The 27,299-nt window shown below is 40.4% G+C and overlaps 1 protein-coding gene across 1 annotated transcript in view; it reads left to right on the top strand.

Moving 5' to 3' along the window:
* Window positions 1-27,299, top strand: part of SPOCK1 (SPARC (osteonectin), cwcv and kazal like domains proteoglycan 1) — a 318,418-nt gene that overhangs the window by 240,016 nt on the left and 51,103 nt on the right. Inside the window, exon 6 of the mRNA XM_075164638.1 lies at window positions 13,420-13,534. Within this exon, the coding sequence (XP_075020739.1) occupies window positions 13,420-13,534 (115 nt within the window). The remainder of the gene's footprint in view (window positions 1-13,419; window positions 13,535-27,299) is intronic.

The following is a 27,299-nucleotide window of genomic DNA, read 5'->3' on the forward strand; positions in this document are numbered from 1 at the left end:
AACATTTTAAGCCATTCCCCCTTCAGTAATATTCACTACTGTCTGTCAATTCACACTACAATAGGACCTAGAGGGCAGGTGCCCACCGGACTGTATTATTTTGCCAAAAACGTGGTTGAGTCGGGGGTCCTCTGCCCTGTGTACGTCGAAGGGAAAAGGGTTCATGCATCTGCCTGGTTCAGACTCTGTAGGATCAAGGTCGTGTGGCTGAGAAAGGCAGAGGGAAAAGTGGGAGTGAAAGCAAGTGTCGTGGTCACATCCTGATGAGAGTGGGTGCTGTGTTTTATGGCTTTCTCCCATCGTCACCCTTGTTGAGCCAGTCCAGTTACTCAGAGGACTGAGAAGAGGCCACAGGCCAGTGAGGCGTGTGGCTTCCCTGCACTTAACCGTGACATCTGCAGACATCTGCATATTTATATAGCTTATGGAAAATTCCAGTAAGTTCCCAGGCCTCCCTCTGCAGCTGCAACAATTTCCATTGAAGAGGATGATCAAAGCATAAAGCAACTAAGTTTGAGTAGCTTTCTGTTCCTGAGCCGTCTGCGGCTGGTTGGTGATTTGCCCTATGCAATGAATGCTTTTGCATTGAGCGAGAAAAGACCCTTGAAGAGAAGTCAGCAGTAAGTAAGGATTGCAAATACAGTATTTGTTCTTTTTGGGAAAGCTACCAATTTTGATGATGGTAATCACAGGGCTCCTTTTCTAAGTTGATTAGAATCACAGTTGCGACTGCCAAATCAAACAAATTGGCATGTGGTGGTCGGAACTTAAAAACCCATCAATTACATACACTCCTCAATCTATAGTTACCTTTGCACTAAGGACAACCTGATTGCTTTGTTGTTAGTTCAGCTTGCGTGTTGTACAATTTATGTGTAAAGCCAACATTATTTTTAAAATCCTCTTTTCTGCGGCCAAAGTGAAAATAGGAGAAAATTCTGTTATTTACATTATGAATCATCTGCCAAAGTTCAAGCACTGAAAGTCATGCTCTTGACAGGAAGAGGAAACAAGAAAATCGTAGAGTTTATTATCCCAACTCATAGCTAATTACACAAGCTTAAATAAAAATGTCATTTGCACTAATTTAGTTACCTTGTTCCAAGCTTCATGCCTGCATTCAGTTAAAATGTAAAATTCCTTGTTCCACTATCCAGATGATGCAATATAAGGGTTGTAAAACAAGGGGTTTAGCTCCTTTTGGGTAACTGCCCTGTAAGAGACTTGCATTCCAGGATCTTTCTCCTTTATGCATGGGCAGAAGATGCACCAATGCTTGAGGTGCTTAAAAGTTGTGATCCTAAATGCTCTGACCTTCCTGAGAGGTGCCAGCCTCTTAGCACAGAAAAATTACTATTTTTTTTTTTCAATTTCAGAATTCCTATTGTGAGCTTTTACCAGCAAACAGCTTATTTGAGCCATTTAAAACATCAAAGGAGGTGTTTCTTGGCTTGGGTACATCTTCAATTTAAAGCAGATTTATTAAAGGCCGAAACAGGATAATACTGCAAAAGGATTAGCTGTGGTTACTTGATTTCTGAGCAAACAGACTAATTCTGCTTTCTTTGTATGTGTGTCTTTCGCAGTGAGTCCATTCACTGAGCATTGAACTAGGCCTGGGGTTTGGTTTTTTCCTTTTTTTTAATTTTTCATTGTTTCTATTGTTGTCTTTAGAAATCAGAAGCATTGCTGAAAGCTTTAACTTCAAAGCTTAAGCCAGCTTACTCTTCATTGGTTGCTATGCTCCAAAATATATTCCCAAAGCTTCTTTGCTAGTAACTGCCAAATCTTTTGTTTCAGCACTTTTTAGCATTGGGGCTTTCAGTTTAGCTTTTGTTTTGATCTATCCTTCACAAAATAAAAATTCTGATAAGTCAATTAAAAAATAGGTTGGCATTCTTAGCACTTAAATCTTGTTGCTATTCTGAAAGCAGCCAGAGCAGTGGTACTGCAGAATGCTGTTTATTTTGTATTAGTACTTAAACTTCAGATCTGCTCTGTCTGCAAACAACAGACAAAAACTGTCTCCGAGATCTGAAAGTTTACTTGATACTGTACGTTTCATACATCAGTAATGAGGAATGAACACTGCTGGGGCCGCACCATGGTCAGTGAAACCTGGGCAAACCTATTGTGAACTAGTTAATCTAATAGATCTGATGGGAAGGGAATGGGCTAACTCTATCCAGGAGAGGATTGACCTCCTGGAATTTATTATCGGCGATGTTATTTGGGAACAGAGGAACCCAGACTGACCTCCACCTCTCGCATGAAAAGACAGGTTTGGTTAGAAGAGGATGGTGCCCCGTTTGAGCACCAAGCATGCGCGCTGTAAAAGCCACGTTTCTGCTTTGCCCGAGGCGCGTCAGGACTGGGTCCTGTTTGGTTATGGCTGGCAGCGCAGGCACGCTGCCCAGTTGGGCAATAAGAAGTACGCACTTCGCTGCCCACTGCGCCGTCAGGCGAGCCAGGGTGGTCTTTCGGTGTATCTGCAGCCTTTTTTCCTCCACCATTTTTTACCCATTCTAGAAACAAAAATACAGTGAGTTTTAAGAAATCATTGCTAGCTGAGGATGTGTGAGCTCAGAAGCCCAGGGCGCGGCACCTAGCCTGACCCTTGCTCTCTTCTCTCAGTCTCTCCTGGAAGCTCCCCAGACCCTCGTCATGTGGGCTCTGAGATGTTTCCAGATACTTCCTCCTTCTCCCCAGTAATTTTATAACACAGGCCCTGGGAAGCACAAAACTTTACGAGCATAATATGCTAGTTTAAGTGTCACTCTTATTTGTGGCAAGGTTGCTAGAAAAGGAATAGGCAGCAGAGAACAGATTCAACAGACTAATTCACCAATGTTTCGAGAGGTGAAGCAGGTGTAGTAGCAACTTTTCTTCGACTTTCATTTGTAAAAATACATATATCAGAGAGGGTTAAACTGTATTTCTGAACTGCTCTCAGCCTGTGTAGCCATAGTGGTCAGAATCTCATCCCTAATAACATACTGTCAGATGCATCAGACACCTCAAAGTAACTGCAAATACAGCACTAAATACAGGACCCTCACCTAATGCCAATACCCAATACCCTGCTTTAGGCTCCTTACATGCTACAGGTCTCCTACAGAAGGCATATGACTTTGCAATTAGTAATTGATGAGGAGCATTGGCTGAGAGATTTTTAAGATGCAAAGATATTGCCATCATACCAATTGCATAAAAACCTGAAGGGAACATGCCTACCCTTTATAGCGGTCACCAGATGCTGGTTTTTTGCCCAGGTATGGACAGATGGATATGAGAATGAGTAGATGGAGCATGGCCTCATCTGAAATCTAGATTGATACAGTTGCATGGCGTAGCTGAATTGCTCTGTTTAAAATGTCATTGCCTGGGTGGAAACCCTGTGCTTGGGGATTTGAATGTCTTGCATTGCCTTCCCTCTGCCATATGTAGGCACTTGTTTAGCGGATAACTGGAGTATCTGTATGTGCATAGAGCCACAGATCGTTACCTCTTGATTATGTTCACGTTATGTGATGTGTCGTCTCCATGAGAGAAATTAAATTGCCTTTAGTAATTTGAAGCAAGTAAAAATGACAAATCATCGTTCTCATGTGATCAGTAAATGGCTACAGAACGAGAATGCATCTCAATTACATGGCAAGTACATTTCAAGCAGCATCGATCGTTCCAAATCTCCATTTGTTTTCCTGTGATTTGCTTTACTTTTAAGCTAAGATGGCTTTGGTCTATTAAAAAAAAATTTAAGTGGCTTCTTTCCACTTTGAATAACGCTATTAGCTGTGAACTCTCAGCTCATAATTGTGAAGAGTTAGAATAGAGAATGATTTCATAGAGACAAAAGCAATATAATATACATAGAAATGAAAGAAAACAAATGCAGTAGGAAAGTGATTTTTAAAGTCCACATTTTGGGATGTGGCAGACTAGTGTACTGGAAAGCAAAAACTCCCACATGCAGCTAGAAAATGGTCATCATTAGTGAGCTATCATGCAAATCCTGCAGGAAGAAAAAGAAGTAGACATTTAGCAAGAGGAAATGCTTTTGTATGTGAATACAGAATATGGGCTATAAGATATATTTTTACTTTATTTAAAATACGCCAGCATTGCCGCCTACATTTGCATTTGGATTCTGATCCTGCAAATATTCCTGACTAGAGAATTAGCATCTCCAAAGACAGTTCATAGCAGTAATTACCGGGCATAGCGTATGATTATGCCACACAATGAAGCATCCTGCAGAGATCCCCCAGTTAGTGCCAACCTGCGGCAGCGAGTCCCTGCGCGCGGAGGCGGCTCAGGTGCTGGGCTGCCTGCGAGCCGGAGCTGCCCCTTGGGGGTGGGCGACTTCGCACCACCTCCTCGGCACCTCAGCTCCCGCATTCGTGCGCAAGGAACCAGCTCGCGCAGCCCAGAGGGTGGGCACGACCCTGGTACTCGAAAATGATCTGTAGAGTCACCAAAATCGAACCGCAGGCTGAAGCCCAGGTTTCGGTCTAGGAACGTGACTGCTGGGGAGAAGACGAGTGTGCGCCTACCTAGGAGCCATTGCACCATCACTGGCAGAGGCAGAATCGGAGGAGAGCAGGGTAGTTTGCAGATTTAACGCAGGCTGGTGCCTTGTGTTGAACTTCAGGGGGAAGGAGGGATGGGTGTCTTTATTTTGACTCTGCCATTCATAGTGACAGAAGTTCTTTCTCTTCATTTGCCTTTTAACTTGTCTTGGTCTCTTCAGCCAGTGAAAGAAAAGTTGAAATCAGCTTGCACAAATGTTTCCACTTATGAATTGACTCTTCTGTGTCAAGTTCCAGCCCTGCTTGGCCCCTGCTGCTCCAATAAGCACCAGAATTTCTTACGAGATAATAAACCAACTGAGCTATGCCCCCCCACCCTGCCTTGGCCTAGGTGTTTCCAGAACTGCATCAAAATTACTTGTAAAAACAAATTTAATTTCTATATGACATGGTAGATTTTGGTGTCTAGAACTATTTTCTTGTTTGTTCACAAAATGGCAACCATTTGTTTTCATTGTTACATTGCATTAATAAATGGTCCCTCGAATGTCCTCTGCCTCCTGTAATCCAGTGCTGCGACCTTATATGCCATATCATCTGGCTGATGCAATTAACTGCATTTTTTTTTTTTAAATTCCTGCTTCACATTGACCTGATTTCCAGCTATTTCTTAGGGCAGTTTGTTTTGTATTAAAACAGAATTTTGTCCTTCAGTGGTCTGTCCAGAGGTCCCCAAATTAGCTGATTGTTCTCTGTCCGTAAGGGCGTTTGCAGTACTAGAGTACATGATCATTTCCTTGGTTTGCAGCCCTGCCATTCAAACACTGAAATGGTTCAAAAGCCTGCAAGCAGTCGCCCTAGTAACTCTTCAGCTATCAGTCACCTTGGGAAATGGTGCCGTGGTTTTGTTTTGTTTTCTTTTCTTTTAAGTCTGTAGTTCTTTCTTCTTTGGGTAGCTTTAACCAGCAGGGTAGCATTTAAATGCAAAGCTTTTGGCTACTTTGAGTCCAGTCACAAATATGAAAAATCAACCAAATAGTCCTTTAGAAAAAAATTAACGGCAGAACACTTAGGAATAGAGCTGAGTTTGCCTCCATATCCTGATGCAGTGTAGTCGGATGCTTTGCTCCAGAGCCCTTGCTTTAGCTGTGCCATGACCCTGAGTCTCAGCACCACCCTGAGAGCCCCCACGGCTCTGCCCCGCTCCTCTCCTCCCTCTTCTCCCGGCTGTGGGGTGTAGGACTTGGACCCCACAGCCACAGACTCTCTTTTAAGGATCTCTCATGCGCAGATGTGAAAGCGAGGAAGAGGCATGAAGTCTTCTTGGGAGCAGAGCTGACCATCCGCTGACTCTCCTCACACAGGCAGTCAGGCTCTTTGTTTTCTGAAACAACTCTTTGACTTTAACTGATGAAAACAAGGAGCCCCTTCTGCTCTTCTCCTACTGAGAAGTTGAAACCTATTTTTAGAGAGGTGTGCACAGCTCTAATTATAGTGCGGCGCCACAAAATATGCAATTAATGCTGTCCTGAATGGCATGATATCTACCTCTTGAAACTCAGCTCGCTCTTTTCGGGAGCCCAGGCCAGGAACCGATTGTCTCTTCCTGGAAGATGAACCTTCTGTCGTTCCAGTTGTGCTCGAGTTGGTAGTCAGTTATTTAAACTCATGCTGTAAGAGTCAAAAACGTAACTTGCTGATTGCATATGGCTGGGACCTAACAAAAAAAGCAGCTGAAAAAATAATTTAAAAAAAAGTGTTATTACATTTTAAAATCTTAAAATTGATAAGCTTAATTTTAGGGACCCAAGCCATGTGCTTGGAGCACCTGCGATCAGCAATATTAATGATGTGACCTCCTGACTTAAAGAGTGATATTTAAAGATTGCCCGGGTCTCGTGCTTTCCCTCCGCTCCGTGGTTAATTTTACCCTGCGGACAAAGTCCTGTAGCTCTCCCTCATTAGAGCTGCAGGATTGCAGCGGGCAGTGCTGTGGAGTGTGCTGCAATTTGTGGTCCTCAGAGCTTGGCTGCATGAGACCTTTGGCATTACTGCGTTCGGCTGCGTAAATCCATTCAGCGTATTTAATATCAGTGCCTTGGAACCTGGGTCTCGTTCTTCTTGACCCCACACCTGGAAGCTGTTCTCTTTTTCTAGCAGATGGTGAACCACTAGCCTGGCAGCTCAGTGGGCAGCGGGAGACTTTCTCAAATACTTGGTGTTTATCTGAGATACAGTAAAGTCCTTCATGGCATTTCTTGCAGAAATGGGGATTTCTGAGCCAATCAGCTATAACATCTGCTTCAAGGCTACAACTAGCACACATTTTAAAAATGGTTCAATATGTATTTACACAATAGATTGTTTGTGATAATTGGAGTTTATTCCACCACCGGTATGTGTGCATAACTCCCATTAATATCATCAGCAGCTGTGTATTCTCATAAGGAGAACAGAGCTTCTAATTATAACTCCCAAGTTTTTAAGATATCTTTGTACAGCTTTTATTGCAAAGGTAGAGCGCTGTATGTTTGCCTGGTAGCTATTCTAAAAGAAAACAAATTGGTTTTGTTTATTTTTTTCCAGCCTCCCCTTTATTTTTATTGCAATGACAGGAGCCAGTCCCACCCAGGAGCAGAGCACTGGAGGGCCAGAGCCCTGCTGTAGGGAGCTTACCCTTCAAGCAGAGGGTACAGCGAGTGTGTGCCCAGAGAAATGAGACGACTATACTGCCTAGAAAAAATGCTAGTGGCCATAGAAGAGCCACTTTTGTCAGCGTAAAGCCTGCCCGAGAGGTCGGTCCTGGGGACAGCGCTTGTTCCGTGCTGTCAGTGCCCGCTCGGAGGCAGGGAGCTCGGTCGCCCTGTCCCAGTGCAGCCCCTCTCCTCCTCCAGAGCCCAGGGCAGCGGGGCCTGGGCAAGGCTCTGGTTTGCAGAGCTGCCAGGCGGCGGCAGAACCGCCTGGCAGGGGGGAGAAGTGCTAAGGGACCACACAACCCTGCCACATAGCCCGGAATTTGAGACTCGTGTCAGGACTTCGCATTAGTGTCTGACTTTTTACAAACATGAATTCACGGGGTTGACTTTGCTGTCTCCCAACTGGGCAGTTGTTTTCAGGATTTCAGGTTTTACAGAGCCTAAAAAGTTTGCAGAATTCCCATTAAAACGTACATGTTCAGCAGGATGCAATGGGAGTACACAATATGACATTTCTTTTGGCATTTGAAGAAAAGATACTGAATCTTCTTTCTTATTGTCCAAGTTAAAAAAGAAAAAAGTCTCTTGGACTGAGGGTGTTCCAAATATAGTAATTTTTTTTCCATCTGATGGAAACTGCAGGCTTATAAAGAAAATACTGATAAGAGTCCTAGCTAAGGAAGCACTGGCAAGCACTGCTTTAAAGCGTGTAAACAAACAACCCCTCTCAAATGGGTGTCTGAATTCCAATGGATTCTAATTATCTGCTAAGACAGATAGGTAAGAAAAACTACTGATATAAAGAAAATCTGGACTAAAAAATATGTATGCTGTAATTTCAGGAAGTTTTAGCTTCTGCCGGTGGCAGGTACTGAGTGAAAGATAAGGTAGAAAATAATGAGCTTTTATTATTTGTATCTGAAGTTTAGAAGAGACATATTGTGAATGAACAAAAGATGCACCATAAAACAAACACTGCACCGAGATAATTCTCGGTGGAAATAAAGAGCTGCAGGGTGCTAAAGAAGATGCAGTGTCTTCCAGCGAGAGCACTGTTCAACAACAGAGTTTTGGAGCCACTGCTATTAGTAAGATGTAATATTTCAGGTTTTTAACATACATTTTAATTAGTATATTATAAAATTTAACCTCTTATTCCAATCTTCAATCTTTGGAGAAAGAGATTTCATGGTAGTTTATTTCATCATGTATGTTGTCTGCTAATTCCTACGTACTTCCACCAACAAAAATATGCTTCTCTCCTTTTTAATTCACATTTCAATTAATGCAAAAGCAATAACAGTTGGCTAACAAAAGCAATAAAAGGGAAGCTAACATTCTGTCCTTTGTCAGAAGGAGAAAACAAATTTTGGATGATAGATTTCCTATTACAAATTTCATGCATTAAGGCCAAATCAGGGTCTCGGAGAGCCTCCCCTCGCTGAACCCTGGATAAAGTGTGCTCTCTCCTCATCCCCTTCCCTGGCGCTTGTTCTGGAGGCTGTGCCACGTGCTCGGGGTGTCTGTCCTCTCTGGCCCTCCGAGCAGGAGCAGCGTGGGGCACACGGTGTGTCCCAGGCCATCGGGGCACCTGCAGCCGATTCTCAGTTACATCTGCGCTCCCAGTGACAGGGGCTGTCAGGGCTGGGATCCGACAGTAGTTACCCTATATATTGTAATTAGAATCGCAATGAAGAAATGCACAGCTCTGTCATCACTGCCAGTCTTCATCCCAGCACGTGCAGTTAACGCATCAAGTGTTGTCAGCGTGCGCCCAGTCCCTCTCTGCTGCGGGGAGCGCTTTTTGTTGCAGCGTTCCCGCCTGCTCTGCTCCCGCAGCAGGGGAGCGTTCGCTGCTCTCAGCGGGGACCGCTGGGTGTCGGCGGGTGGAAGGAGCAGCCTCCTAAGCTGCTCTCTCGCCCGGAGCCGACTGGCTGCCGGAGGCAGTTTCAGCTCAGCAGCAGGGCAGAGAGGTGCCCATCGCTCGATGCCGGCCGGGAGGCAGCTCGTCTGGCTGCCCCGCACCGATGCTCCCGACGGCCAGCAGCCGCCGGCGTGCCTGAGCGCGGCTGGCCCCTCTCCCGCCCCACTGCTGCCCTGCGCGGCTGCGTTTTAAGCAAATAGGTGAGTTCCTCGTGTCAGGATGCAAAGCTCTGCAGGGCATTCATGTGGTCTGGAGGCAGTACTAAGCTGTCGACGTGGACGTTCATTAGTCAAATACCCTCGTGTAAAAGGTCACAGTAACTTATTTGACAATATTACTTATGTGCGGGTTAGATCAAAACCTGGCTGCCAGAAGTTGGAAGCCAGTATAAAGACAGAGATACGCTGTTTTATTACATCGTTAAAAAAATATCTAGCTTCTACTCCAGCGGGGACTACAGGCTGGAGACTGACAGACAAGAATAAAATAGCTGGGAATAAATTTTATGTAGCTGTTTTCTTTCTCCCTCAAATGTGAATGCTTATGCAAAACACGTTGCTGTAGATTCACTGACAATAAAGAGGGAATCATTATACAAGTAGTGGGTTCTCAGGGGAACACTTTAGCCAAAACACACTCTGCAATCATTTCCCACATCTTAGTTGAATAAATTAATTTATGAATTTTCCATGAATATGTTCAACCGTTTCTCCCCTCATATATTTTATTGATCTCCATATACATTTAGCAACAAATAACAGAGCTGCTTTTCCATTTGCAGTAAAATAGTTGAGAGTTGTTTATGTGGGCCTTGGGGTTCATGGTAAACAAACGCAGTTCAGTCACCGGGGGGTAGCGGGGAAACATGAAGCTTGGCGGGACCCAGGGAGCTCTGCTAGGAGAAAAGCTCAGCAGAGAGTCAAGGCATATCCCGTCGTACCACCCGAACTGTGGTACATATATTTCATATACATGAAACATATATGTGTATAATATATGTATATTAATATGTACATATATGTGTGTGTATATGTGTGTGTATATATATACACATATATATGTATAATATACATATATTTCATATATATGTGGTACATATATTTCATATCCCTGAAATCAGAGGGACCAGCTCCGAACTGCGGAGTGCTCCCAGCGAGTCCTGTGTGGAACCACTGCAAGGGGCGTCATGGCTCGTGTCTGCAAAAATTGTACTGTCCCTTTGGTGTGAAAGACTGATAGGTTGTATCGTTCCCTCGTTTAATATGTTTTGTCCTGTGCTGTGTATCTTTTTATTTTCATGTGAGAAGGAGATGAGGATGGCAAAAGGAAAGAGGGCATTTGGGTTTTCTCCACAAAAATAGAAATGCAGCATCCATGGTCTGAAGAAGGCGAGCAGGCTCCTTCTAGACTGTAGATCCAGTGGCAGAGTAGTCCAAAAACTTCATTTTTGCTCCACAAGACATATTCTGTGGCCACTCTGCCTCTGAATTTCACTTAGTTTGGCGTAGGCAATGTCATTAAATCCAAAGCTGAGCTACTCATGTAGGTTATTACAGTGAGTAAGCACACCTTCATATGGAAAGTATATCTCCATGCTTTTCTTTAGGGAAGGGAAAAACAGTTACATACAGTGATTAGGTGCTGGAAAGTAATCAGTGTTATCCTAATTTAATATTTAAAATGATGAAGGTCTTTCATCATCTTCCCCCAACTCTGAGCTGCCACCCCAGTTCTATATGTATACCAACTAACATCCCAAACAAGCGTGGTGGGAACATGATGTGGTTAATCGTAGGTGTAAATTTACTCACATGTGACCGTACCATTGTGATCTTCAAGTTTAGCTCTCCTTCTTGCCCTGCATGCTCGGATGACAGGGATAGCCCTTTTTAAGCAGTTTCTTTTTTTGTTTATTTTGAGCTTTTTGTTTGTCATCTTTACCAATCATAAGGAAAGCTGAGGAAAAACTTGCCTGCTCGCTCTTAACTGCACATAACGGTCTTGAAATAGGCCTTACCATCTTAAAGGTGGTATTTGAAGTATAACTGCTAATGCTTAGAAACATAATTTACATTTATTATGCATAATAAAATATGTAACTAATTGATGTTCTGTAAGGGATTAAATGATCAGCTCCAGCTGCGGGAGGAAGATTTATGCTTGTGTTCTCAATAACATATTGACTATCAGAATATGCTGCAGAAGGAGTCGTTGCCTTCAGGACTGTGCGCTCAGGGAGTGTTCTCCTTTCTCCTGTTCTCCTCTCCTGATGTGCTTTCTTTTGTGTTTGTGTTCTGTCCAAACAGCATAGATTAAGCAAGTGTATTTATGGAGTAAACAGATGAAAAATAAGTACTTATATTCCTTTCAGGCTTGCAAGAAATTAGTGTAAAGCGCAAGCTAAGCATGCACATGTTTGTGTGTGGCCGTGCATTTTCTAGATGGGAAGGGCAGATCATCACACAGAGCATGCAACCACCAGGGTGCACTGAAGTTCAGAATGGCCGGGAGATAATGTCAACAGAATAGGATGTAGGCAGAGGATAATGGTCTCCTGCTGCTAGATTAAAGCCTGGCCAAAGATGAGCCCTTTTAACGAAACCAAACAGAGGCAAAGCCAAGATATTTGCAGTAATTTCAAAGCAGGAGGTGTTTATCTTACAACAACATCCCGTTCTGTTCTCTTGGCTTCCACCGTACCAAAATGACGGAAGATGATGCTGTGATTTCCATCAGGGGCTGCTGCTGTGTGAGCTCCAGCTCCCACTGCACCCGCGCTGGGTAACGCCATGGTCTTACGCTGCGTGTCCCTCGGCCTTCAGAAAAGCTGCACGTTTCAAAACACGTTGTGTCACACTGTGTAAGCATGCTGGCCTACTTTTAAATGAAAAAGAATTAATCTATAATAAACCTCAGACTTTTCAAAGGGATTTTACAGCCCAACATTTCCAATTTCCCCTGGCAGGAGGCAGTCTCTGCGGGGAGGAACGCCAGCCTCAGCGCTGCAGGCAAAACTCCCCCTGGCATTAAAAGCCCTCAGATTCTGATCTGGTAAAATCAGTGCTTGAGGAAGACAAAAAATGGGATTGAATTCAGTTCATTACGTATCAAGCCAGAGAGAATGCCTCGCACATTTTTGTTCCTGCTTCTGCGTGCTGTTTTCTTTTACTCCATTTTATCAGTACATTAGTCCAGTCTGCAGCAACCGTGCTGCTGGGCGCAGTCTGGGGAAAATATCCTTGGGGCAGCAACTGCGGAGAGGACAACGGCACAGGCACAAAGCTCTTGGAGGCAAGTCAGCACGAAAATGTATGTAATGTAAACAGCAAAGGCTGTCAATAGTCAGTATGTTATAAATCAGGGCTTTTTAACTAGCACACTTTTGCAATATTAACTCTCCTGAGTTGTCTCTTTCATCCAATATTGCGCATGTCACGCTGTCCTAAATGGTTTGAATGTGGTGATTGTCAAGAGGTGCTGTAAATCCCATCTGCTGAGGTTTTAGGGAAGGGAAAGGAACAAGTAACAATATGCAGATATAGGGAACTATACTGTACTGCTCATAGTTTAGTCTTCACTCTTCAGTTTTATGATTTTGTTGTATTTCTGGAGTTGATCGCATGATGAATGGCTATTTTTAGGGATGGTGCTGTTAACTGTTAAGCTAATTTTGAGTTATTTGTAGGAGTAATTTAAAATTTCCTCCTTGTTGAGAGAAGCTGACGTGCTGAAGGACCAGTCTCATCAGCTGATGAGCTGATTTCTTTCGTGAATGTTGTTCTTTGCCATTGCTTGCAGTGGAAGTTGAGAGCTCCCAGCTCCATAAAAGACCAAACTAATAAATCAGTAGTGGTAACAGGTGACAGATGGCATGATTTCACACCCAAAACATGGTGATGCAGCATAGGAAACACATGGGATTCTGGAGGTTTGTATTTTCTTCCCAGCTTTGCCACTGATCTCTTAGGTGACCTAGAAGAAATTGTTTCAGCTTTCTATACTGTAGATTCCATATATTTAAGCAGGGAATAATAACAACACTTTACAAGGCACATTTAGAAGTTCTGTGCAAAACTCTGCATAGGAAGTAGCTATTATTGTTGTTATCTGTAATAATAAAAACAATGGCAATTTCAATAGAGACTGAAGTTTTGCAGTCTGTCCAATGCCATTACTGGTAAATGCAATTTCTCATTTAATCCACAGCTGCTGCTTTTATATCTTGTCCTAATTCAAAACGTATTCTTGCTTTTTTTTATGATTCTAGTGCAAGTTGGAGTTTCATGCATGTACTTCTGGCAAAACCATCACAGCTCGATGCGAAGGGCCCTGCCCCTGCCTTCCAGGACCTGAAAGTTCAAAACACAAGACGGAGAAGACTGGTGAGTGTGGCTGTTAATGGAATTATAGCAGTTAAATTGGTCCCTGCTATGTTCTCAGAAAAGTGTAAGAAAGACATTTCTTAACTAGTAGATTTTATATGTAATGTTTTCTGAGAAAAAGCTAAGGTACAACTAATCCTTTTCTAAACATGTAGTGCTTTCCAACATCTTAACTGCTGCAAAACTAACACCTACTTGATAGAGTCTCATAGGAAAACTGAGTTCTGGCTAATGATTCTCATTTTTGAGTGAAAATATTTTGAATGAAAATATGGAATCATCATAAGAGAAGACAGAAAAGAAAAAGATACTACTTGATGGTTCTTTACTTCATAAGTAAAAAAAAATAATCAGTATCCTGTGTGTTAACCAAAAAATCATTTGAAGTCACACATATATATTACATGGGATCTGAATTATCATTTTTATCTTCATTGTTATTAAAGGTATCATTAGAAGTCAAATATATGTCTATGTATACACGTGTCTGTATATATGAAACTGTTTCAACGACAAGCTCATTGCAAATAACGTTACATAAAACTGAAGGTTGAAGTCTCCCTGTTGCTTCAGCTGAGAACACTGCTGAGCCTGCTGGTGGTGGTCCATGCGCCGTAGCCTCTAGCACAGCACCCGTTTTCACATGAAGCCTCCATCTGCTTTCTAGAACAAGAAGTGATTGTCCAGCCTAGATTTTGAAAATTCAGGTTTATTCCATTTTTTGCAAATCACAGACATTTTTCTGCATAGCTATCAAACTTAGATGAAGTATTTTAGGTGGCAAGGTTCTGAAATCAGTATATAACTGTAATATTGCTTTATGTGGCTTGAATCTTTTGGTTACAGTATACCTACTTATAAATTGCCTTATTCATATTTTCTATTTCTTGTAGTCAGGCACAAACATATACTTTTCTTCTCCTAAGCTGCTCCCTATATGTTGCCCCTCTTTGTTGCCCTTACCAGAAAGAGTATCAAATTAATAAATCTTCAGTGACATTTTAAGCTTATGACTTCATTCACACGAGAGAAAAAAGATTCTAATAACCCTTATCTTGATAAATGCAATTTGACAGGGTGTATGTATTCTGAAACCCAGGCTTTTGTTTTGCTTGACTCAAAACTTTAACTCCAGCCAATAAAGCATTAATTTAATGGATTGGGTGATCTGCGGAGCAACTTTCCTGAAGGCTTTTTCAAGAGGCCAAACTTGATTTAACAGTACTCCTGCCATTGCCCTGGTGACAAGGATATTAAATGCCTCAATTCTGCCGTCTTCAGTGTGGCACAAAGAGAGTGCTCTGCCCCCTCAGAGGAGTGCAGTCAGCTGGGAAATAAGGGAAATCATTGCCAAATGTGTATGGAAACATCCAAAACACTGAAAACACGAGTCATCTCCTGCATCAAGTGTATGCCAGGAAACTGCTTGTGAGCCTGATTATAGTGTCATAAGCAAGACACTTGTACAGGCTTGGGAGTGATTGTGTGTGTGCATATATGTCTGTCTGCAAAAAAATAATAGCAGTATAACATTTGCTTTATCACTGTCTGTTTCTTTCTGGGGCTAAGTTTCTTTCTGGGCTGAAATGCCCACAAAAGGGTTTGGTTTTGAGAATCAAATTATCAATAGCAAAGGGGCTTTCTAACTTGCTTTATCTCAACTTTTCTTCTGGATCTTTGAATGTGCCAGTTAAAGACCTCCTTTAACTTACTTCCTCAGTCTCCTTTCTACAGACATTGTCTCTTCAGTTGGCCCGCTGAATGTAATAGAGTCTCCAACTGAGTATCAGTCTTTTAACAAAGAGCTCCCGGGATTTTCCATGAGAAAATATGAGTAAATTCTATACACCAGTATAAATTTTACTTAGGTGCAATTTTAGCAGCATCTGAAGGGGGATTCGATATTGCGTGTGTCTGTCCTTCACAGCCTGGAAGCAAGCCAGCTTTCCTCAGGTTTATGGGAAAATTATGAATTCTAATTGTTGACCACAGAAAAAATTTCCATAGCACTGCCTTTCATAAGATTCCCTTATTTGCTCAACCAGTACTGTCACCTAGCTTTGGAGAAATAAGCCCTGAATAGTATCTAAGGTGACGTGTGTGAGATGTACAAGGCAATCGCGTGGCAGAGCGTGGCAGTCCCCTAAGCCTGGTCACGGCAGCACTCGAGTGGTCTCCCCTTCATCGAATCTCCAGACCTCTCTCTCTGGAGCTTCTGACTCTTCTGACTAGCATTTTGGTTACTTGGTGGCTTAGTGTTTTCTCTAGCTTTCACACAGATTTGTTTTATTTTCCTCATGTAGTACTGTAGTATCATTAATATTGCTGAATTGGTATAAAAATCAGTAGTTTGATGTCTCATATAAAAATTTGTATAAAAGAATTGTGTAGACAGTTGGGACTCTGCTTCTGCTCCTTATTTAGTTGCCAGGTTTGTGAAATCCATTCAAATACAGCATAATCTTAAGTAGAAAATGATAGAGGGCTAAACCACATGCCTCATACAGACATGCCAGTGGAAAAATACTAAGGAGAATTACAGTGCAAATGCTTCCAGCAAAATGGAAATGCAGCTCTTAGAGCTACCGCATAAACTTTTTTATGCCTATTATACAACAAGGTTAAATGTATGTGGTTGCGAACTTCCAATTTGAAGACAGTTTGCATTAATCTTTACACATTCGTTCAATCATATTCAAATATTATTCCATAATAAATTACTTTCGGAAATTAAAAATGTAAAGGAACATTTAATTTCCAGAGTACTGTAATTCTAAATGTCGTGACCTTTTTTAATACGCTTGTGAATAAAATTGGCAGCAGCATCAAAGAAAAGCAATCTAAGTGTATGTGCTCGGAGGTGACAATTGACTGCAGTGTCTGAGTCGTATTCCTTCCTCCTCCCTGGGCTCCTTCGAAAACATCTCTGCTTTGAGGATGAAAATCAAGACTAATAATCATGTTAAAAATTGGAATTCTTTTTATAGTGCCAACTGATATTATGGAGATGTTAATAAAATAACACAAATGCTAGCAAAAGAAAACTACACCAGAATGATTATCTTTAATGGCAAATAACAACAATATAATCTTTCTACCATAAAATTAAATCTTTGAAAAGATGGCAGGATCATGTTCTTCATTTTCTTAAATGGAATTTTGAGTCAGAGTCTGAGGAGTAGAAAACAGGACTCTGTGAGGGTACTAATGGAAGATTTCGGAAAAGAAGACAAGCCTTTTCCTTTTTTCTTTTTGAGGCCCATTTAGATTCTTTTGGTTTATCAAAACACTTGATATGCTTCATTATTCACAGCAGTATCCCAGCTTTACAATATGCTTCCATGATAGCCGCTGATTTTCAACTCGGCTGCCCAGAGACAATGGTTGAGCTGTAATCTGCCCTGAGGTTAGCTGCCCTTTCAGAGCGTATGTGCCCTTTTATCTAATACTGTTAAATGAATAAGGCTATAATTTCAGCAAAAGAAGGGGACTGGTAACTGACTCTTAGTGGCACCTAAGTGACAGAAGTTATTGCAGACACAGTCCTGTCTGCTGGTGGATTTCAGGTACCTCTTTCCAAAAACTCTGCAATACTAACTAGAGTTCTCATCAAGCGTAACTTATTTTGATACCAACTGAAGCTTCTAAAACCCCTCCATAAACAAAGGACTTCAGACGAGAAACAAGCAGTTTTAGTTCTTCAGAACCTCCTGGCAAGGGAAGAGATTTTCCCTTGAATGTGCAGTGCGTCCTATCAAAAGGACGACGTCGTGCAGTGATTGGGGCAACTCTTGGCAAACATGAATTCATAGTTGCAGTAACGTGGTTCTGTCGGCTTCCCCATACCCGTGTTCGTTATGTGTTGGCAGTGTAGTAGCTCGGGCAGGATGATAAATGTTTAACGGCATGTCAGGGCTCTTTCTTACCATATCCTCTTTTTCTGTTTTCTAAGCAGCTGAGTGCTCTACTTCCAACATACTAGTCTTCATTTGTTGCCGTCAGGGTTGCAGAGCCACTGGAGCATGAAAAGGTGCAGTAATTCGAAGCAGGTTTATCCCTATCTGTGCTTTGTGTCTTTTTGACCTTGCAGAAATGCCCAAGGCAACTTCTAAGAAAATGCTATTATCTTGATAAGGGAAATGTAAGGTCAGTCGGCAGAAGAAAATATATTCTGAGTGTTGTTTAAATTTCTAAAGGGAACCAGAACATTTTTAAGTTACAGGAATAGGTCTTAGCAAGCTCAATCAAGAATGTACCTTGCTTACGGTATAGTTTAGGATATAAATTGTAGCATTTACCTACCAGCCCTATTGGGTGTAACGGATGAGAAGGTCTAATGTTCCATTCCTTTATAAAAAGAGCACTCAGTGCATGAAGTTCATTTGGAGAAATCAGAGTCTTGTTTCCCAAATGAGTTGTATCGCTTCTTGTGGCTGAATGACTGACAACTAAAAGAATTTAAAGTCTTGGAACTAAGTCCTTCCTTTGAAATCCACTTTCAGCAAATATTTCAGTTTCAAATTGCTGTTCACAAGTTTTCATGAGTGCAGAGTACATCATTTTACAGTTTATGAAGATGAAGTATGAGTCAGGAACATGGTTGAGTTGAAATTGGTTCCTGGGTTTGATCTGCCAGGAAATTTTTCCTTTTGTGGCTTTAGCTTTGAAAAAAGACTTCTGACACTGAATTTCCAGGTAGATTTTTAAATTAGCTATTTGAGTCTCAAATGCTGGGAATGGTAAAACAAAAACATTATAAAATTAATATGACCGAGTGTTTCAAAGCTTTAGTATATCTCATTAAAACTAGGAGGGTTTTTTTTCCTGTTTTAGAGAGGAGAGATTATGTTTGTTCAAACCAAAGAGTAACTTTCAGTGCAGGGCAGATAAAAGGATGGGGAACAGGGTGATGTGTGTTCCAGACACTGACATCTCTGGACTTCATCAGTAAAGAGTAGGATTATTAGCTCTAAACTATGCAGGATCTGATATTTTTGCTCCAAAATTTTCTGTATGAATACTGCAATTCAGTCTTTTAATTTGTTACATGATGAAATGACCTTACCTAAGTAAATCTGAGTTACGTAGTATCTGTAAATAATAATTATAATAATAATTATTACTATTATTATTACTATTATGTGCCTGCAATCTTTCATACAAGGATTTCAGTCTTTATTATTCCTTTCCTGAACACATGAAAGATCAACTTTTTTCATTTCTGCTAGATATTGTTTGTGAGTAGTGAAGAGGCTGCACCCAATTAATATTTGATTAAAAGAAAGTGAGAAGCAGGCAAGAACTGATACCTTTGCTCTGCATGGATGGCTATTACCATCACCCGCCCCTATCAGAAGCAAAAGCAAATAGCTTCAAGACTGAGGCAGCAAAATCAAGTTCTTGCCAGGGTCAGAAGAAAGAGCAAAGTAATGGTGGCTGGGGATGTTTTGTTCTGCTACTTGACCTGATGCATCTTCCTTTTGTGCATCAGAGAAGAGCAGGAGCTTATGAGGGAAAGGCTGCACAGTCTACATATATGTATTTCATGGGAAAACTGGTATTTTTGTAGGAGTGTTATGTTAAATGGAATGCGCAATCTGAGAGCCAAATGAATAAAATGTTCACATGCTGAAAAGGAACAGAGCAAAAAAGCTAATAATGTGAATGAGAACATATTATTTGATTGATATACAAATGCTAGTTTTTCCTGATACTTTTTTATATTCCTACACCACATCACTGATATCTTCTCCTATGTCTGTGAAGGAGGTGTGTTTTATCAAGACTCATATGCAGAGCTAGCCTTGAAATAGCTCAGGAAGGATCCATTAAATGCAAGTCCTTTTACTGTAGCTCAGAAAGATGGTGATACCCTTACAAGAGGCGTGATGGAGAGGCCACTGGGCCGAAGGAAATGTTGCTGTGATTGTGTGGTCAAAACTTAACCACGTCCACAAACTGCAGAGGATTTCTTAGCAAAGGTTGGTGTTTGTAACTCACTACCTGGGTGGGAAGTCCTCCAAGCACTTGCTACGTGTAAGGCTCTTTCTGGTCCGTTTTGACAATCTGATCATCCTGAAGCATTTATAACCGAGCAATAGATGTTGCTGAATGGGAAACATTAAAACTGCCGCTATTTATATCACTCTGAAATTATATCACTTAAATTCCCATCAAATCACACATCTTTGCATTGATTTCTAGGCTAGCTACATATAGTGAGGTGATCAATGGTATAGTTACTGCTCCCCTTCAAATTCAGTGAAACATCTTTAATCAATGTCATTTAACCTCAGAAACATCCACAATTTTTAAATGACTTTGCTGTATTGCAGAAGTGAGCAGGAAGGAATTTCCATGGCATACAATTAACAAGTCATCATGCAAAACAGTTTCAGGTACTGCAAAGCCCTCGCAGATAAATCACTTGCAGAATCTTTTAGGGTTTTGTTAGCAAATTAGGACAGATCTTGTAAGGTCTTATGATAAGTAGCTATCACACTTTAAAAGTATGGTACTTCCCCGAGGAAGGCAGGAGGTGTCTTGAATCTCGTAGATCAACTCAGAAGCCAGATTATTTTGTAAGGCTTCCTTTTAAAATTTTTCGTGAAAGCAACAAGAATGTAGAAGGAAAAGGCACAATATAACCTTGTATGCAAAGTATTGCCCCATTCTGTCTCAAAATCAGCTGATGTATCTACTTTGAGGTGGAAAGTATCACCAGCTTTCATAGGGGTTGCATGCATCAGGATTCACCGTGAAGACCTCAAGTAATGGTCTTCTCTCTCAGTTTATGCAACTTTTAACATTCCTTTTTTTGAGGAAAAGTTAAGGCTTGATATCTACATTCCAAAGTTAGCAAAAAAACTATTGGGGAAAAAGAAAGTAAAGAATGGAGAATGTAGCCATCAATAAACAAAGGACATTAGTCATGCCAGGAAGAGAAATGCGAGAAAGGTGCTACACATAGTTAGATTTAAAGTAGATACAGAACTATCATTTTGAACCTATGCATTTTTCTAGGTCCTAGCAAATAATTCTCAATAATTTCTTTTTAAGAAGCTGCACTTTTTCCTATAGTGATAGCTGAAAATATGCATTTCTTGACTGTTTTCATTGTTTGAAATTCAAAAAAAGTAAATGACTTAATCATCAATTCAAAAACCAATTTGTGCTGTGAGTTGAGTCTTGTCACTGCGAACACTTGTACTCAGGAGTTACTGCTTGAGTAAGTAGGTCCATTGTCTTTAGTGAATGACGTAATTTGACTACATTTAAGGATATCAATATTTATAAGACAAGGACTTTAGCTATTTATAGAATTCATGTGGTATTTTTCCTGTTCACAACTACAACTGACTGTGACTGTATAGTTCGCCAACACATAATGTGAATTGTAAACTTCTCATTTGACAAAACAATTCTAAATTTCTTTTTCACAAATATGTAAGCATCATATTTTAGGATATAGGTGTGAATAGTCATAATGGTATAGTTCAAGGGCTCAATCCTTCACAAAGAAAGAATATAAAGAGATTTCAAACATAGTATCAAAAATCGCTTTCCAGTTTGAGCAAATACTATTGGATTTTTCACCACCATTCATTCTGCACATACTGAGGTTTTGAATTATATGTGCAAAGTATTTATTCAACAGAAATTAAATGCGTGTTTTCAGACTGCTGCATTTTCCATCATAGCTGTGTTGTACAGGAGAATTGCCTGCCCAAAAAGCTTTGTTAGGCTTGAAGAGTAAATTCAGGTTTGAACCTCTGATACCTGAACGCTTTTTTACCACAGAGCATAAATTAAGGTATTTTTTGTACTTTGCACAATTATACACGAAAAGCACTCGGGTGTATATATGAAGCCTGCTTTGACATGAACTTGAAAAGGAGAAAGAATTGTCCCCTCGAGGGGTTGTTTGGCATTTTGGTCTGGCTCTAAGGTTTTGGAACTCAGCACAGAAGCATTGATCGTACCAGACCCCAGACGAGTTAGGGACAATACCATCCATTGACTAGCTGTCGCTTCTTTGGCATGATCTTCCTGAGATTTGATCAAATTACAGCAGGCTCCAAAATATATCAGACAGCTTCTGCTATAGAGGCAAAAATGACAGAACGGAGGAAAAGGCAGCACTAGAAGGAGCATACTGTTCACTTTGCTTCTTTCAGGTACTTGCTGAAAAGATGTTGACTGTGGTAGCAACATCACTGTCAGCAGGATTTGCACTTCTAGTAAATGCATCTCTTTAACAAGGTAACATGCCGATAGAATAACGTTGAGCCAGAATTCCTGTCATAATTTTTTGAGGTTGAACCAGGACATGAGACATAACTCTTCATCATCGCTAAATAAAGACTAATCCCAGACGGCAGCGGGAGACAGGAACTGCATAAAAATAACTGTGTCTTGGTGTAATTATATTAAAAACACTAGGTTTTTTTTAAATCCTGTTGAAATCTTGTGAAAGAAAACTTCTAAGGCTGTGCTACTTCTCTGGCAGCTCTCTCTGGCTGAGGCAAGTCCTTGTGTTTTCATAAGCATTTATAGCAGTAGTGTTGCCCCAGGCTGATCAGTGGATATGGGTTTCACCCCTTGCCCAGGAGTGGTCACCCCTAAAATGGAAATATTATAAAGAAATTGATTTGTTTGCAGATAACTTCCCGCTTTGATATGCAAAGGATACCAATGCCACCAGGGTCTATAAACGCACAAAACACAGTAAGAGCGTACTTAGACAGCTCGATGGTAATCAGAGTTTCATAAACATTTATTATACAAAATGTTAAAATGGCTATTGATTTGGTTTTTTAAAGAAAAGGTTAGAAAATGACAGACATAGTAAACACTTAGTGCCAGCAAGTAACAATAATTTTCAGACAAGAAGTAGTTTGACTTTGGATTGCCAACAGAAAACTATTGAAGTGGCACACTGTGTTAATAGAAACACCGTCTAGGAATAGCAGGTGTTTGTGTGCTGATAATGATAATTAAAGCACTAAAATATCTCTCATCGTAAACAAAAAAAAAAAAAACACAGAAAAGAAGACTGGTTTCATATAGTTTTTTCTCATGGATATTGATTTTTGCATTTTTGGGAATATTTGTAAAATCTCCAGAAACCTGACAGTGAAATAAATTATAGTGCTTATCACTGCAGTGTTAAGCTAAAACATCCGTAGTGTGAGGGAAAAAACCCCAAACTTTTTCAATAAAATACAGGAGAAAATAAGACACTTGAAATTTCAAATACATCTTTTTCTGGTTGTTTGTTTTGGTTTTGCCTTTGGTATCTTAAGGACTAAATTCCATCCTTGGTTACTCCAGTATAAATCTGGAATAGGTCCATCAGCAATGTTGAGCTAGTTGCCTTTGGTAAAGTTATTCTGAGTCTATAATGGTATAAATGAATATAGACTAGACACTAATTGATCGTTCCAGAGAGTTTGTTACTTTCTATGCACTTCTCAGCTTTGTGTCAAATTAGTTCTGATTTTTTCTGTTTCTAATTCCGTCTTTATTAGTGCAGAAGAAGGGAGATGGTATTTGAGATATCACCACCTCATTCCAAATATATATGCTTACATATTTTACAGCTTTCGCTGTCCCAACAGGGACATCTCTACATTCATTTTACTCTGAAGAACTGCATTTTTTTGTAATTCACTTTAATGGACTGTGTGTAAATAAAAAAAAAAAATTTATCTGCTTCCTGTAAAGCAGATGTCTCTCCTTAGAGATGGACTAGATTGAGAGTCAGCATCTGCATTTGTGAGTTATTAAAATCTGAATGATTTGGCTCAAGTCCATCTCTGTCAGAGGAGAGTCCATCTTCCACAGAGCAAACACTTACTAAAATATCCTGCAACACAAAAAATACGTGTGAATTTTAGAAAAGCTTCCAGGCAGCCAGCACGGGATCTTTCTGTCCCAAATGTTATAACATACATGTATCTATTTAGTTAATTTTTCAGATACAGGCTCAAACTCTGAAGGCTGGGATTGGTCGCTCAAAATTGCAGTTTAACCTTCCCTGCAGGTCTCCAGCCTCTCTGGAGATCTCCTTGGGACTAGCTCGGACAGTCAGATCTGTATTTGGGCCTGAATTACAGAGCCCTAGTCCCCTAGGGGACAAGCATTCAGACGTGCCTTTATAATATTTCTAATTAATAGTAACATAGAAAGTGGCTAAGCTTGTGTCCAAGCAATCTGTTTACTATATGATGATTTTCCAACTTAGTTTTAATTACAGTTTTCTAATATTGTGTTCCACTAAGTGAGACAGAATTTCATGACTAATTGTTTAGAAGGGTATGTTTATGGAAAAACAGTTTAGTTTCCTGTATGAGAATATACTTTATACAATGATATCACTATATTCTTGGATTTAATAAATTATGGCCTTGGCTCCATCTTGCTTGTCTGAAGGTAATTTTACGTCTCGGCATATCCTATTTGTCCATTGTTGACAACGATAGTCAGGGCCTGGGAGTTATCAGGCACAGACAACAGGCAGATTCTTCTGTTGTCTAAGTTGTAAGTATGGTCTATAACAGCAAATACTTACTTATCAGGCAATCCCTGTCAACAGGAAAAATGAAAACTGGGTAAAATAAAGTCATGTCACAGTCATCTCAGGCAGCAGGTTGCGTGTTACAAATGCCTCGTTGAATCCTTCACAACTGAAATTCAGGTTTGGGCTTTCAGTTCTTGAAAGGGTTGCAAATATTCTTGGAGAGTCTAAGGTGCACAAAAAGTAGAACGAATACGATCTTTTGAAAAACACAGTTCCCTGAGCATTTTAGTTGAGACAACCAAAATTAGGCTTCATTTGGGACTGTAAAGTGAGAAAAAAACATGTATTTGTCTGAAACGTGATTTTCCAAACAATTATGGTGTGTGGTTTTTGATCTCTTGTAATATCTCGCTGCGAAAAAGGCATGCCTCAGTATTTCTCAAGCATAATACATGTTTTGTTAACATTATGGTACAATATTCAGGTGTGGTTAAGAAAATAGTTATATATATAGAAGGTGCCTCATGCTGTTGCGTGGTTTTCACAAAGGGATTAGTTAGCTTCTGCTTGAGGTACGTTGAGTTGGAATGATACCCAGGAAACACCAGCAGCAACTTTGTCTCCGTAAGTCCCAGTGCCAAGGTAGCAGTCTAGCACTTTTCCCAATAAGAGCTTAAGCGCCTGAAAAAACTGAATTCACAGGGAAGCTTTGCAGACCTTGAGTTTTCTTTGCATCAAACCCAATGTTTATTTCTAGCTGATCCCATCCAGAAAAAGTGAGAACCTACAGTGCAGTGAGATTGGCCTGTGTAACGTTGCAAAGCCTTCCCGCATTTGCAGTCCTTTCTTCTGAGCCTGATGAGCCGGAGAAGCATTGGAAGAAGTGTCTCACGGATGAAGCACCTTATCTATAAATTACATTGTTGGTGGGCAGCAGAGAGTTAATTTGAGGGAAATTGTCAAAAGCACAAAACTGAACAGTGTTATGAAGTATGCACCATGCTTCCCTTTCATTTTACATGTTAACACTCTCATTCTGGACATTTTAAGTAAATGATCTTTCATACCAATCTTCGCCTTGTACATTTAAGATTGTTAAATGAAGCTTATATATGAACCACTTCCCTCGATTTAGTAAAATCCCATAAGCAAACAAGAAATTCTCAACCAAAAAAAACAGATCATAATTTTTAAAGCACAGTTTGTTTTTATTAGCGAATATAATTTTTAAGTGTTTTGATTTTTTTGAATGTATGAGGAGGAAAGACATATGGTGGCTGCTATATAGCATATACAGTAACTGCATTTGAGAATGCTGTTACCCAGAAGGCAATGAATAATTAAAATCGATTTTTCAGTAAAGAAGCAAGTGGGAGGAAGTGTTATCTGTTCAGTTTACGTTTTTATGAAAAGAAGTCAAGCTGGTTGCAAAAACACTGGACAGTATTTCACATTTCTTTAAAAACGTTCCTTTTTGTCCTTGAGAACTGGAGCAATAGAAATGGGAAGAAGCTCATTAGCACAAAGAGCGTAATTATACACTTGGGGTCTAATAATACGAACATCTGCTTTAATCTAAGAGCTCTTTGGTTAGAAATGTCTAAAGGAGAAAATGACCTTAGTCTGGTAGCTGGTCACAGAATAACTATGAGGAACTATGAGCTGTGAAAGAGACTCATATGATCCTCGGGTATGTCAGGAGAGGCATTTCCAGAAACATTGGTAATATTTTACAGGCACTGGTAAGACCTCATCTGGAGTCTTTTGTAAGTTTGGATCAGCAATGTTCGTCAGCGATGATTTCACACTGAAATAGGAGAAAGAATGAGTTTTTCTTTTTCTCTACCTCAGTCTAGAGCTAAGCTGCTCCTGTCACTGACTTTTTTGTGCTTGGTACAAAGGCAAAATAAAAAGTCCTATCTCCTAAAAGTTAACGCTACACCACTATTGAAAACATGCGTTGAAGACATTTGCCTGGTATACGTACGTAAATGATAGTATAAATATAGCTCTAAGGCAATTCTTTCAGTATGCATTAAATCAAAAAGAGTATATTTTTGCACGTAATTCTATAGATTTTTTTAGTCATATAGTTTAGGGTGTAAAATGAATGAGGAGTTTGAGGAAGAGATCTGCTACTTGTAAGAGATTCGGAAAATGTGAGCTCATGGCAGCATTTCACACTGTCGAGGTTCTTCTGTTGCAAGGGCAACCTTGCAAACGTCTGTCCACTCATGTACCCAGACTGATTTTTTTTCTCTCTTTCTTGTTCTCGCTGTCTTTTTTAAGACCTGTCTGTTAAACATCATTAGATTCTATTTTTTCATTACCAACACTACCATAGTAAAGGTGATTGAGGAGTTTCTGTTCTGGGGCTGCTGTAATTTCCATCACAGTTTTGCAAGGCTGTACAAAGGTGATGTGTTACTGCTGAGTCTTGGGGCACAAGGCATGTGGCTACAGTCTTGTGACAAAGAATTCATAAAACAGGATTTATGTGGTGCTTTATGGAACCAGCTGATTAACTGTACCCTCAATAAAGGAAAGATGCTGTGTGCAATTGAAGTAGAGGTATAGAAGAGTGCCAATAAAGAAGATGCAAGTGAAAACAATATATTAAGCTTCTGAGAAGCAGCTTCATTGGCAGGTCTTTGCATTTCAAAAGAAATTCAGAACCTGCTGATAGGTGGTGGTGCTATTTCATGTTGCATGACACTACTGTTAGGAACAAGGGTTCAGAAATAAACTCCTCCTCCTGACCTTGGGAAACTGAATTGCATTAAAGCAGTTTATGTTTTAAGCAAGCCTGGACTTGTGTGTCACACTCTAAGAACCAGTGAAGGCCACAGAGGAGCTCCTGCATTTAACTTACTATAAAGAGAGATTATTTTCTTAGTTTAGGGCAAAAAGCTATCGGGTTCCAAACACGTTTTATGTTTGGTTGGTTGATTGGGGATATTTTTTATCAGCAAATGTCACAAGAAGTTGTTATATTTGTGAATATTTACAGCTTAAGCTTGTAAATAATCCCCAATAAAATTCCAATTATTATTGGAAATCCGATTTCTATAATTGGAAATTTTGCAAAAAAACATGAAGAGTTTGAGGTTGCTCAGTATAACGTATGTTTACAAGGTGATTGGAAGTGACTGAGGGTTGGTGTGGTTTTTCTTCCCTCTGTAGTTTGCACAAGATTTTGCTACACATGATCTGAAGGTTTATCTTCAAGCCTGCTCTGATGAT

This window comes from Calonectris borealis, chromosome 15 (genome assembly GCF_964195595.1).
Source record: "Calonectris borealis chromosome 15, bCalBor7.hap1.2, whole genome shotgun sequence".
Classification (NCBI taxonomy): domain Eukaryota; kingdom Metazoa; phylum Chordata; class Aves; order Procellariiformes; family Procellariidae; genus Calonectris; species Calonectris borealis.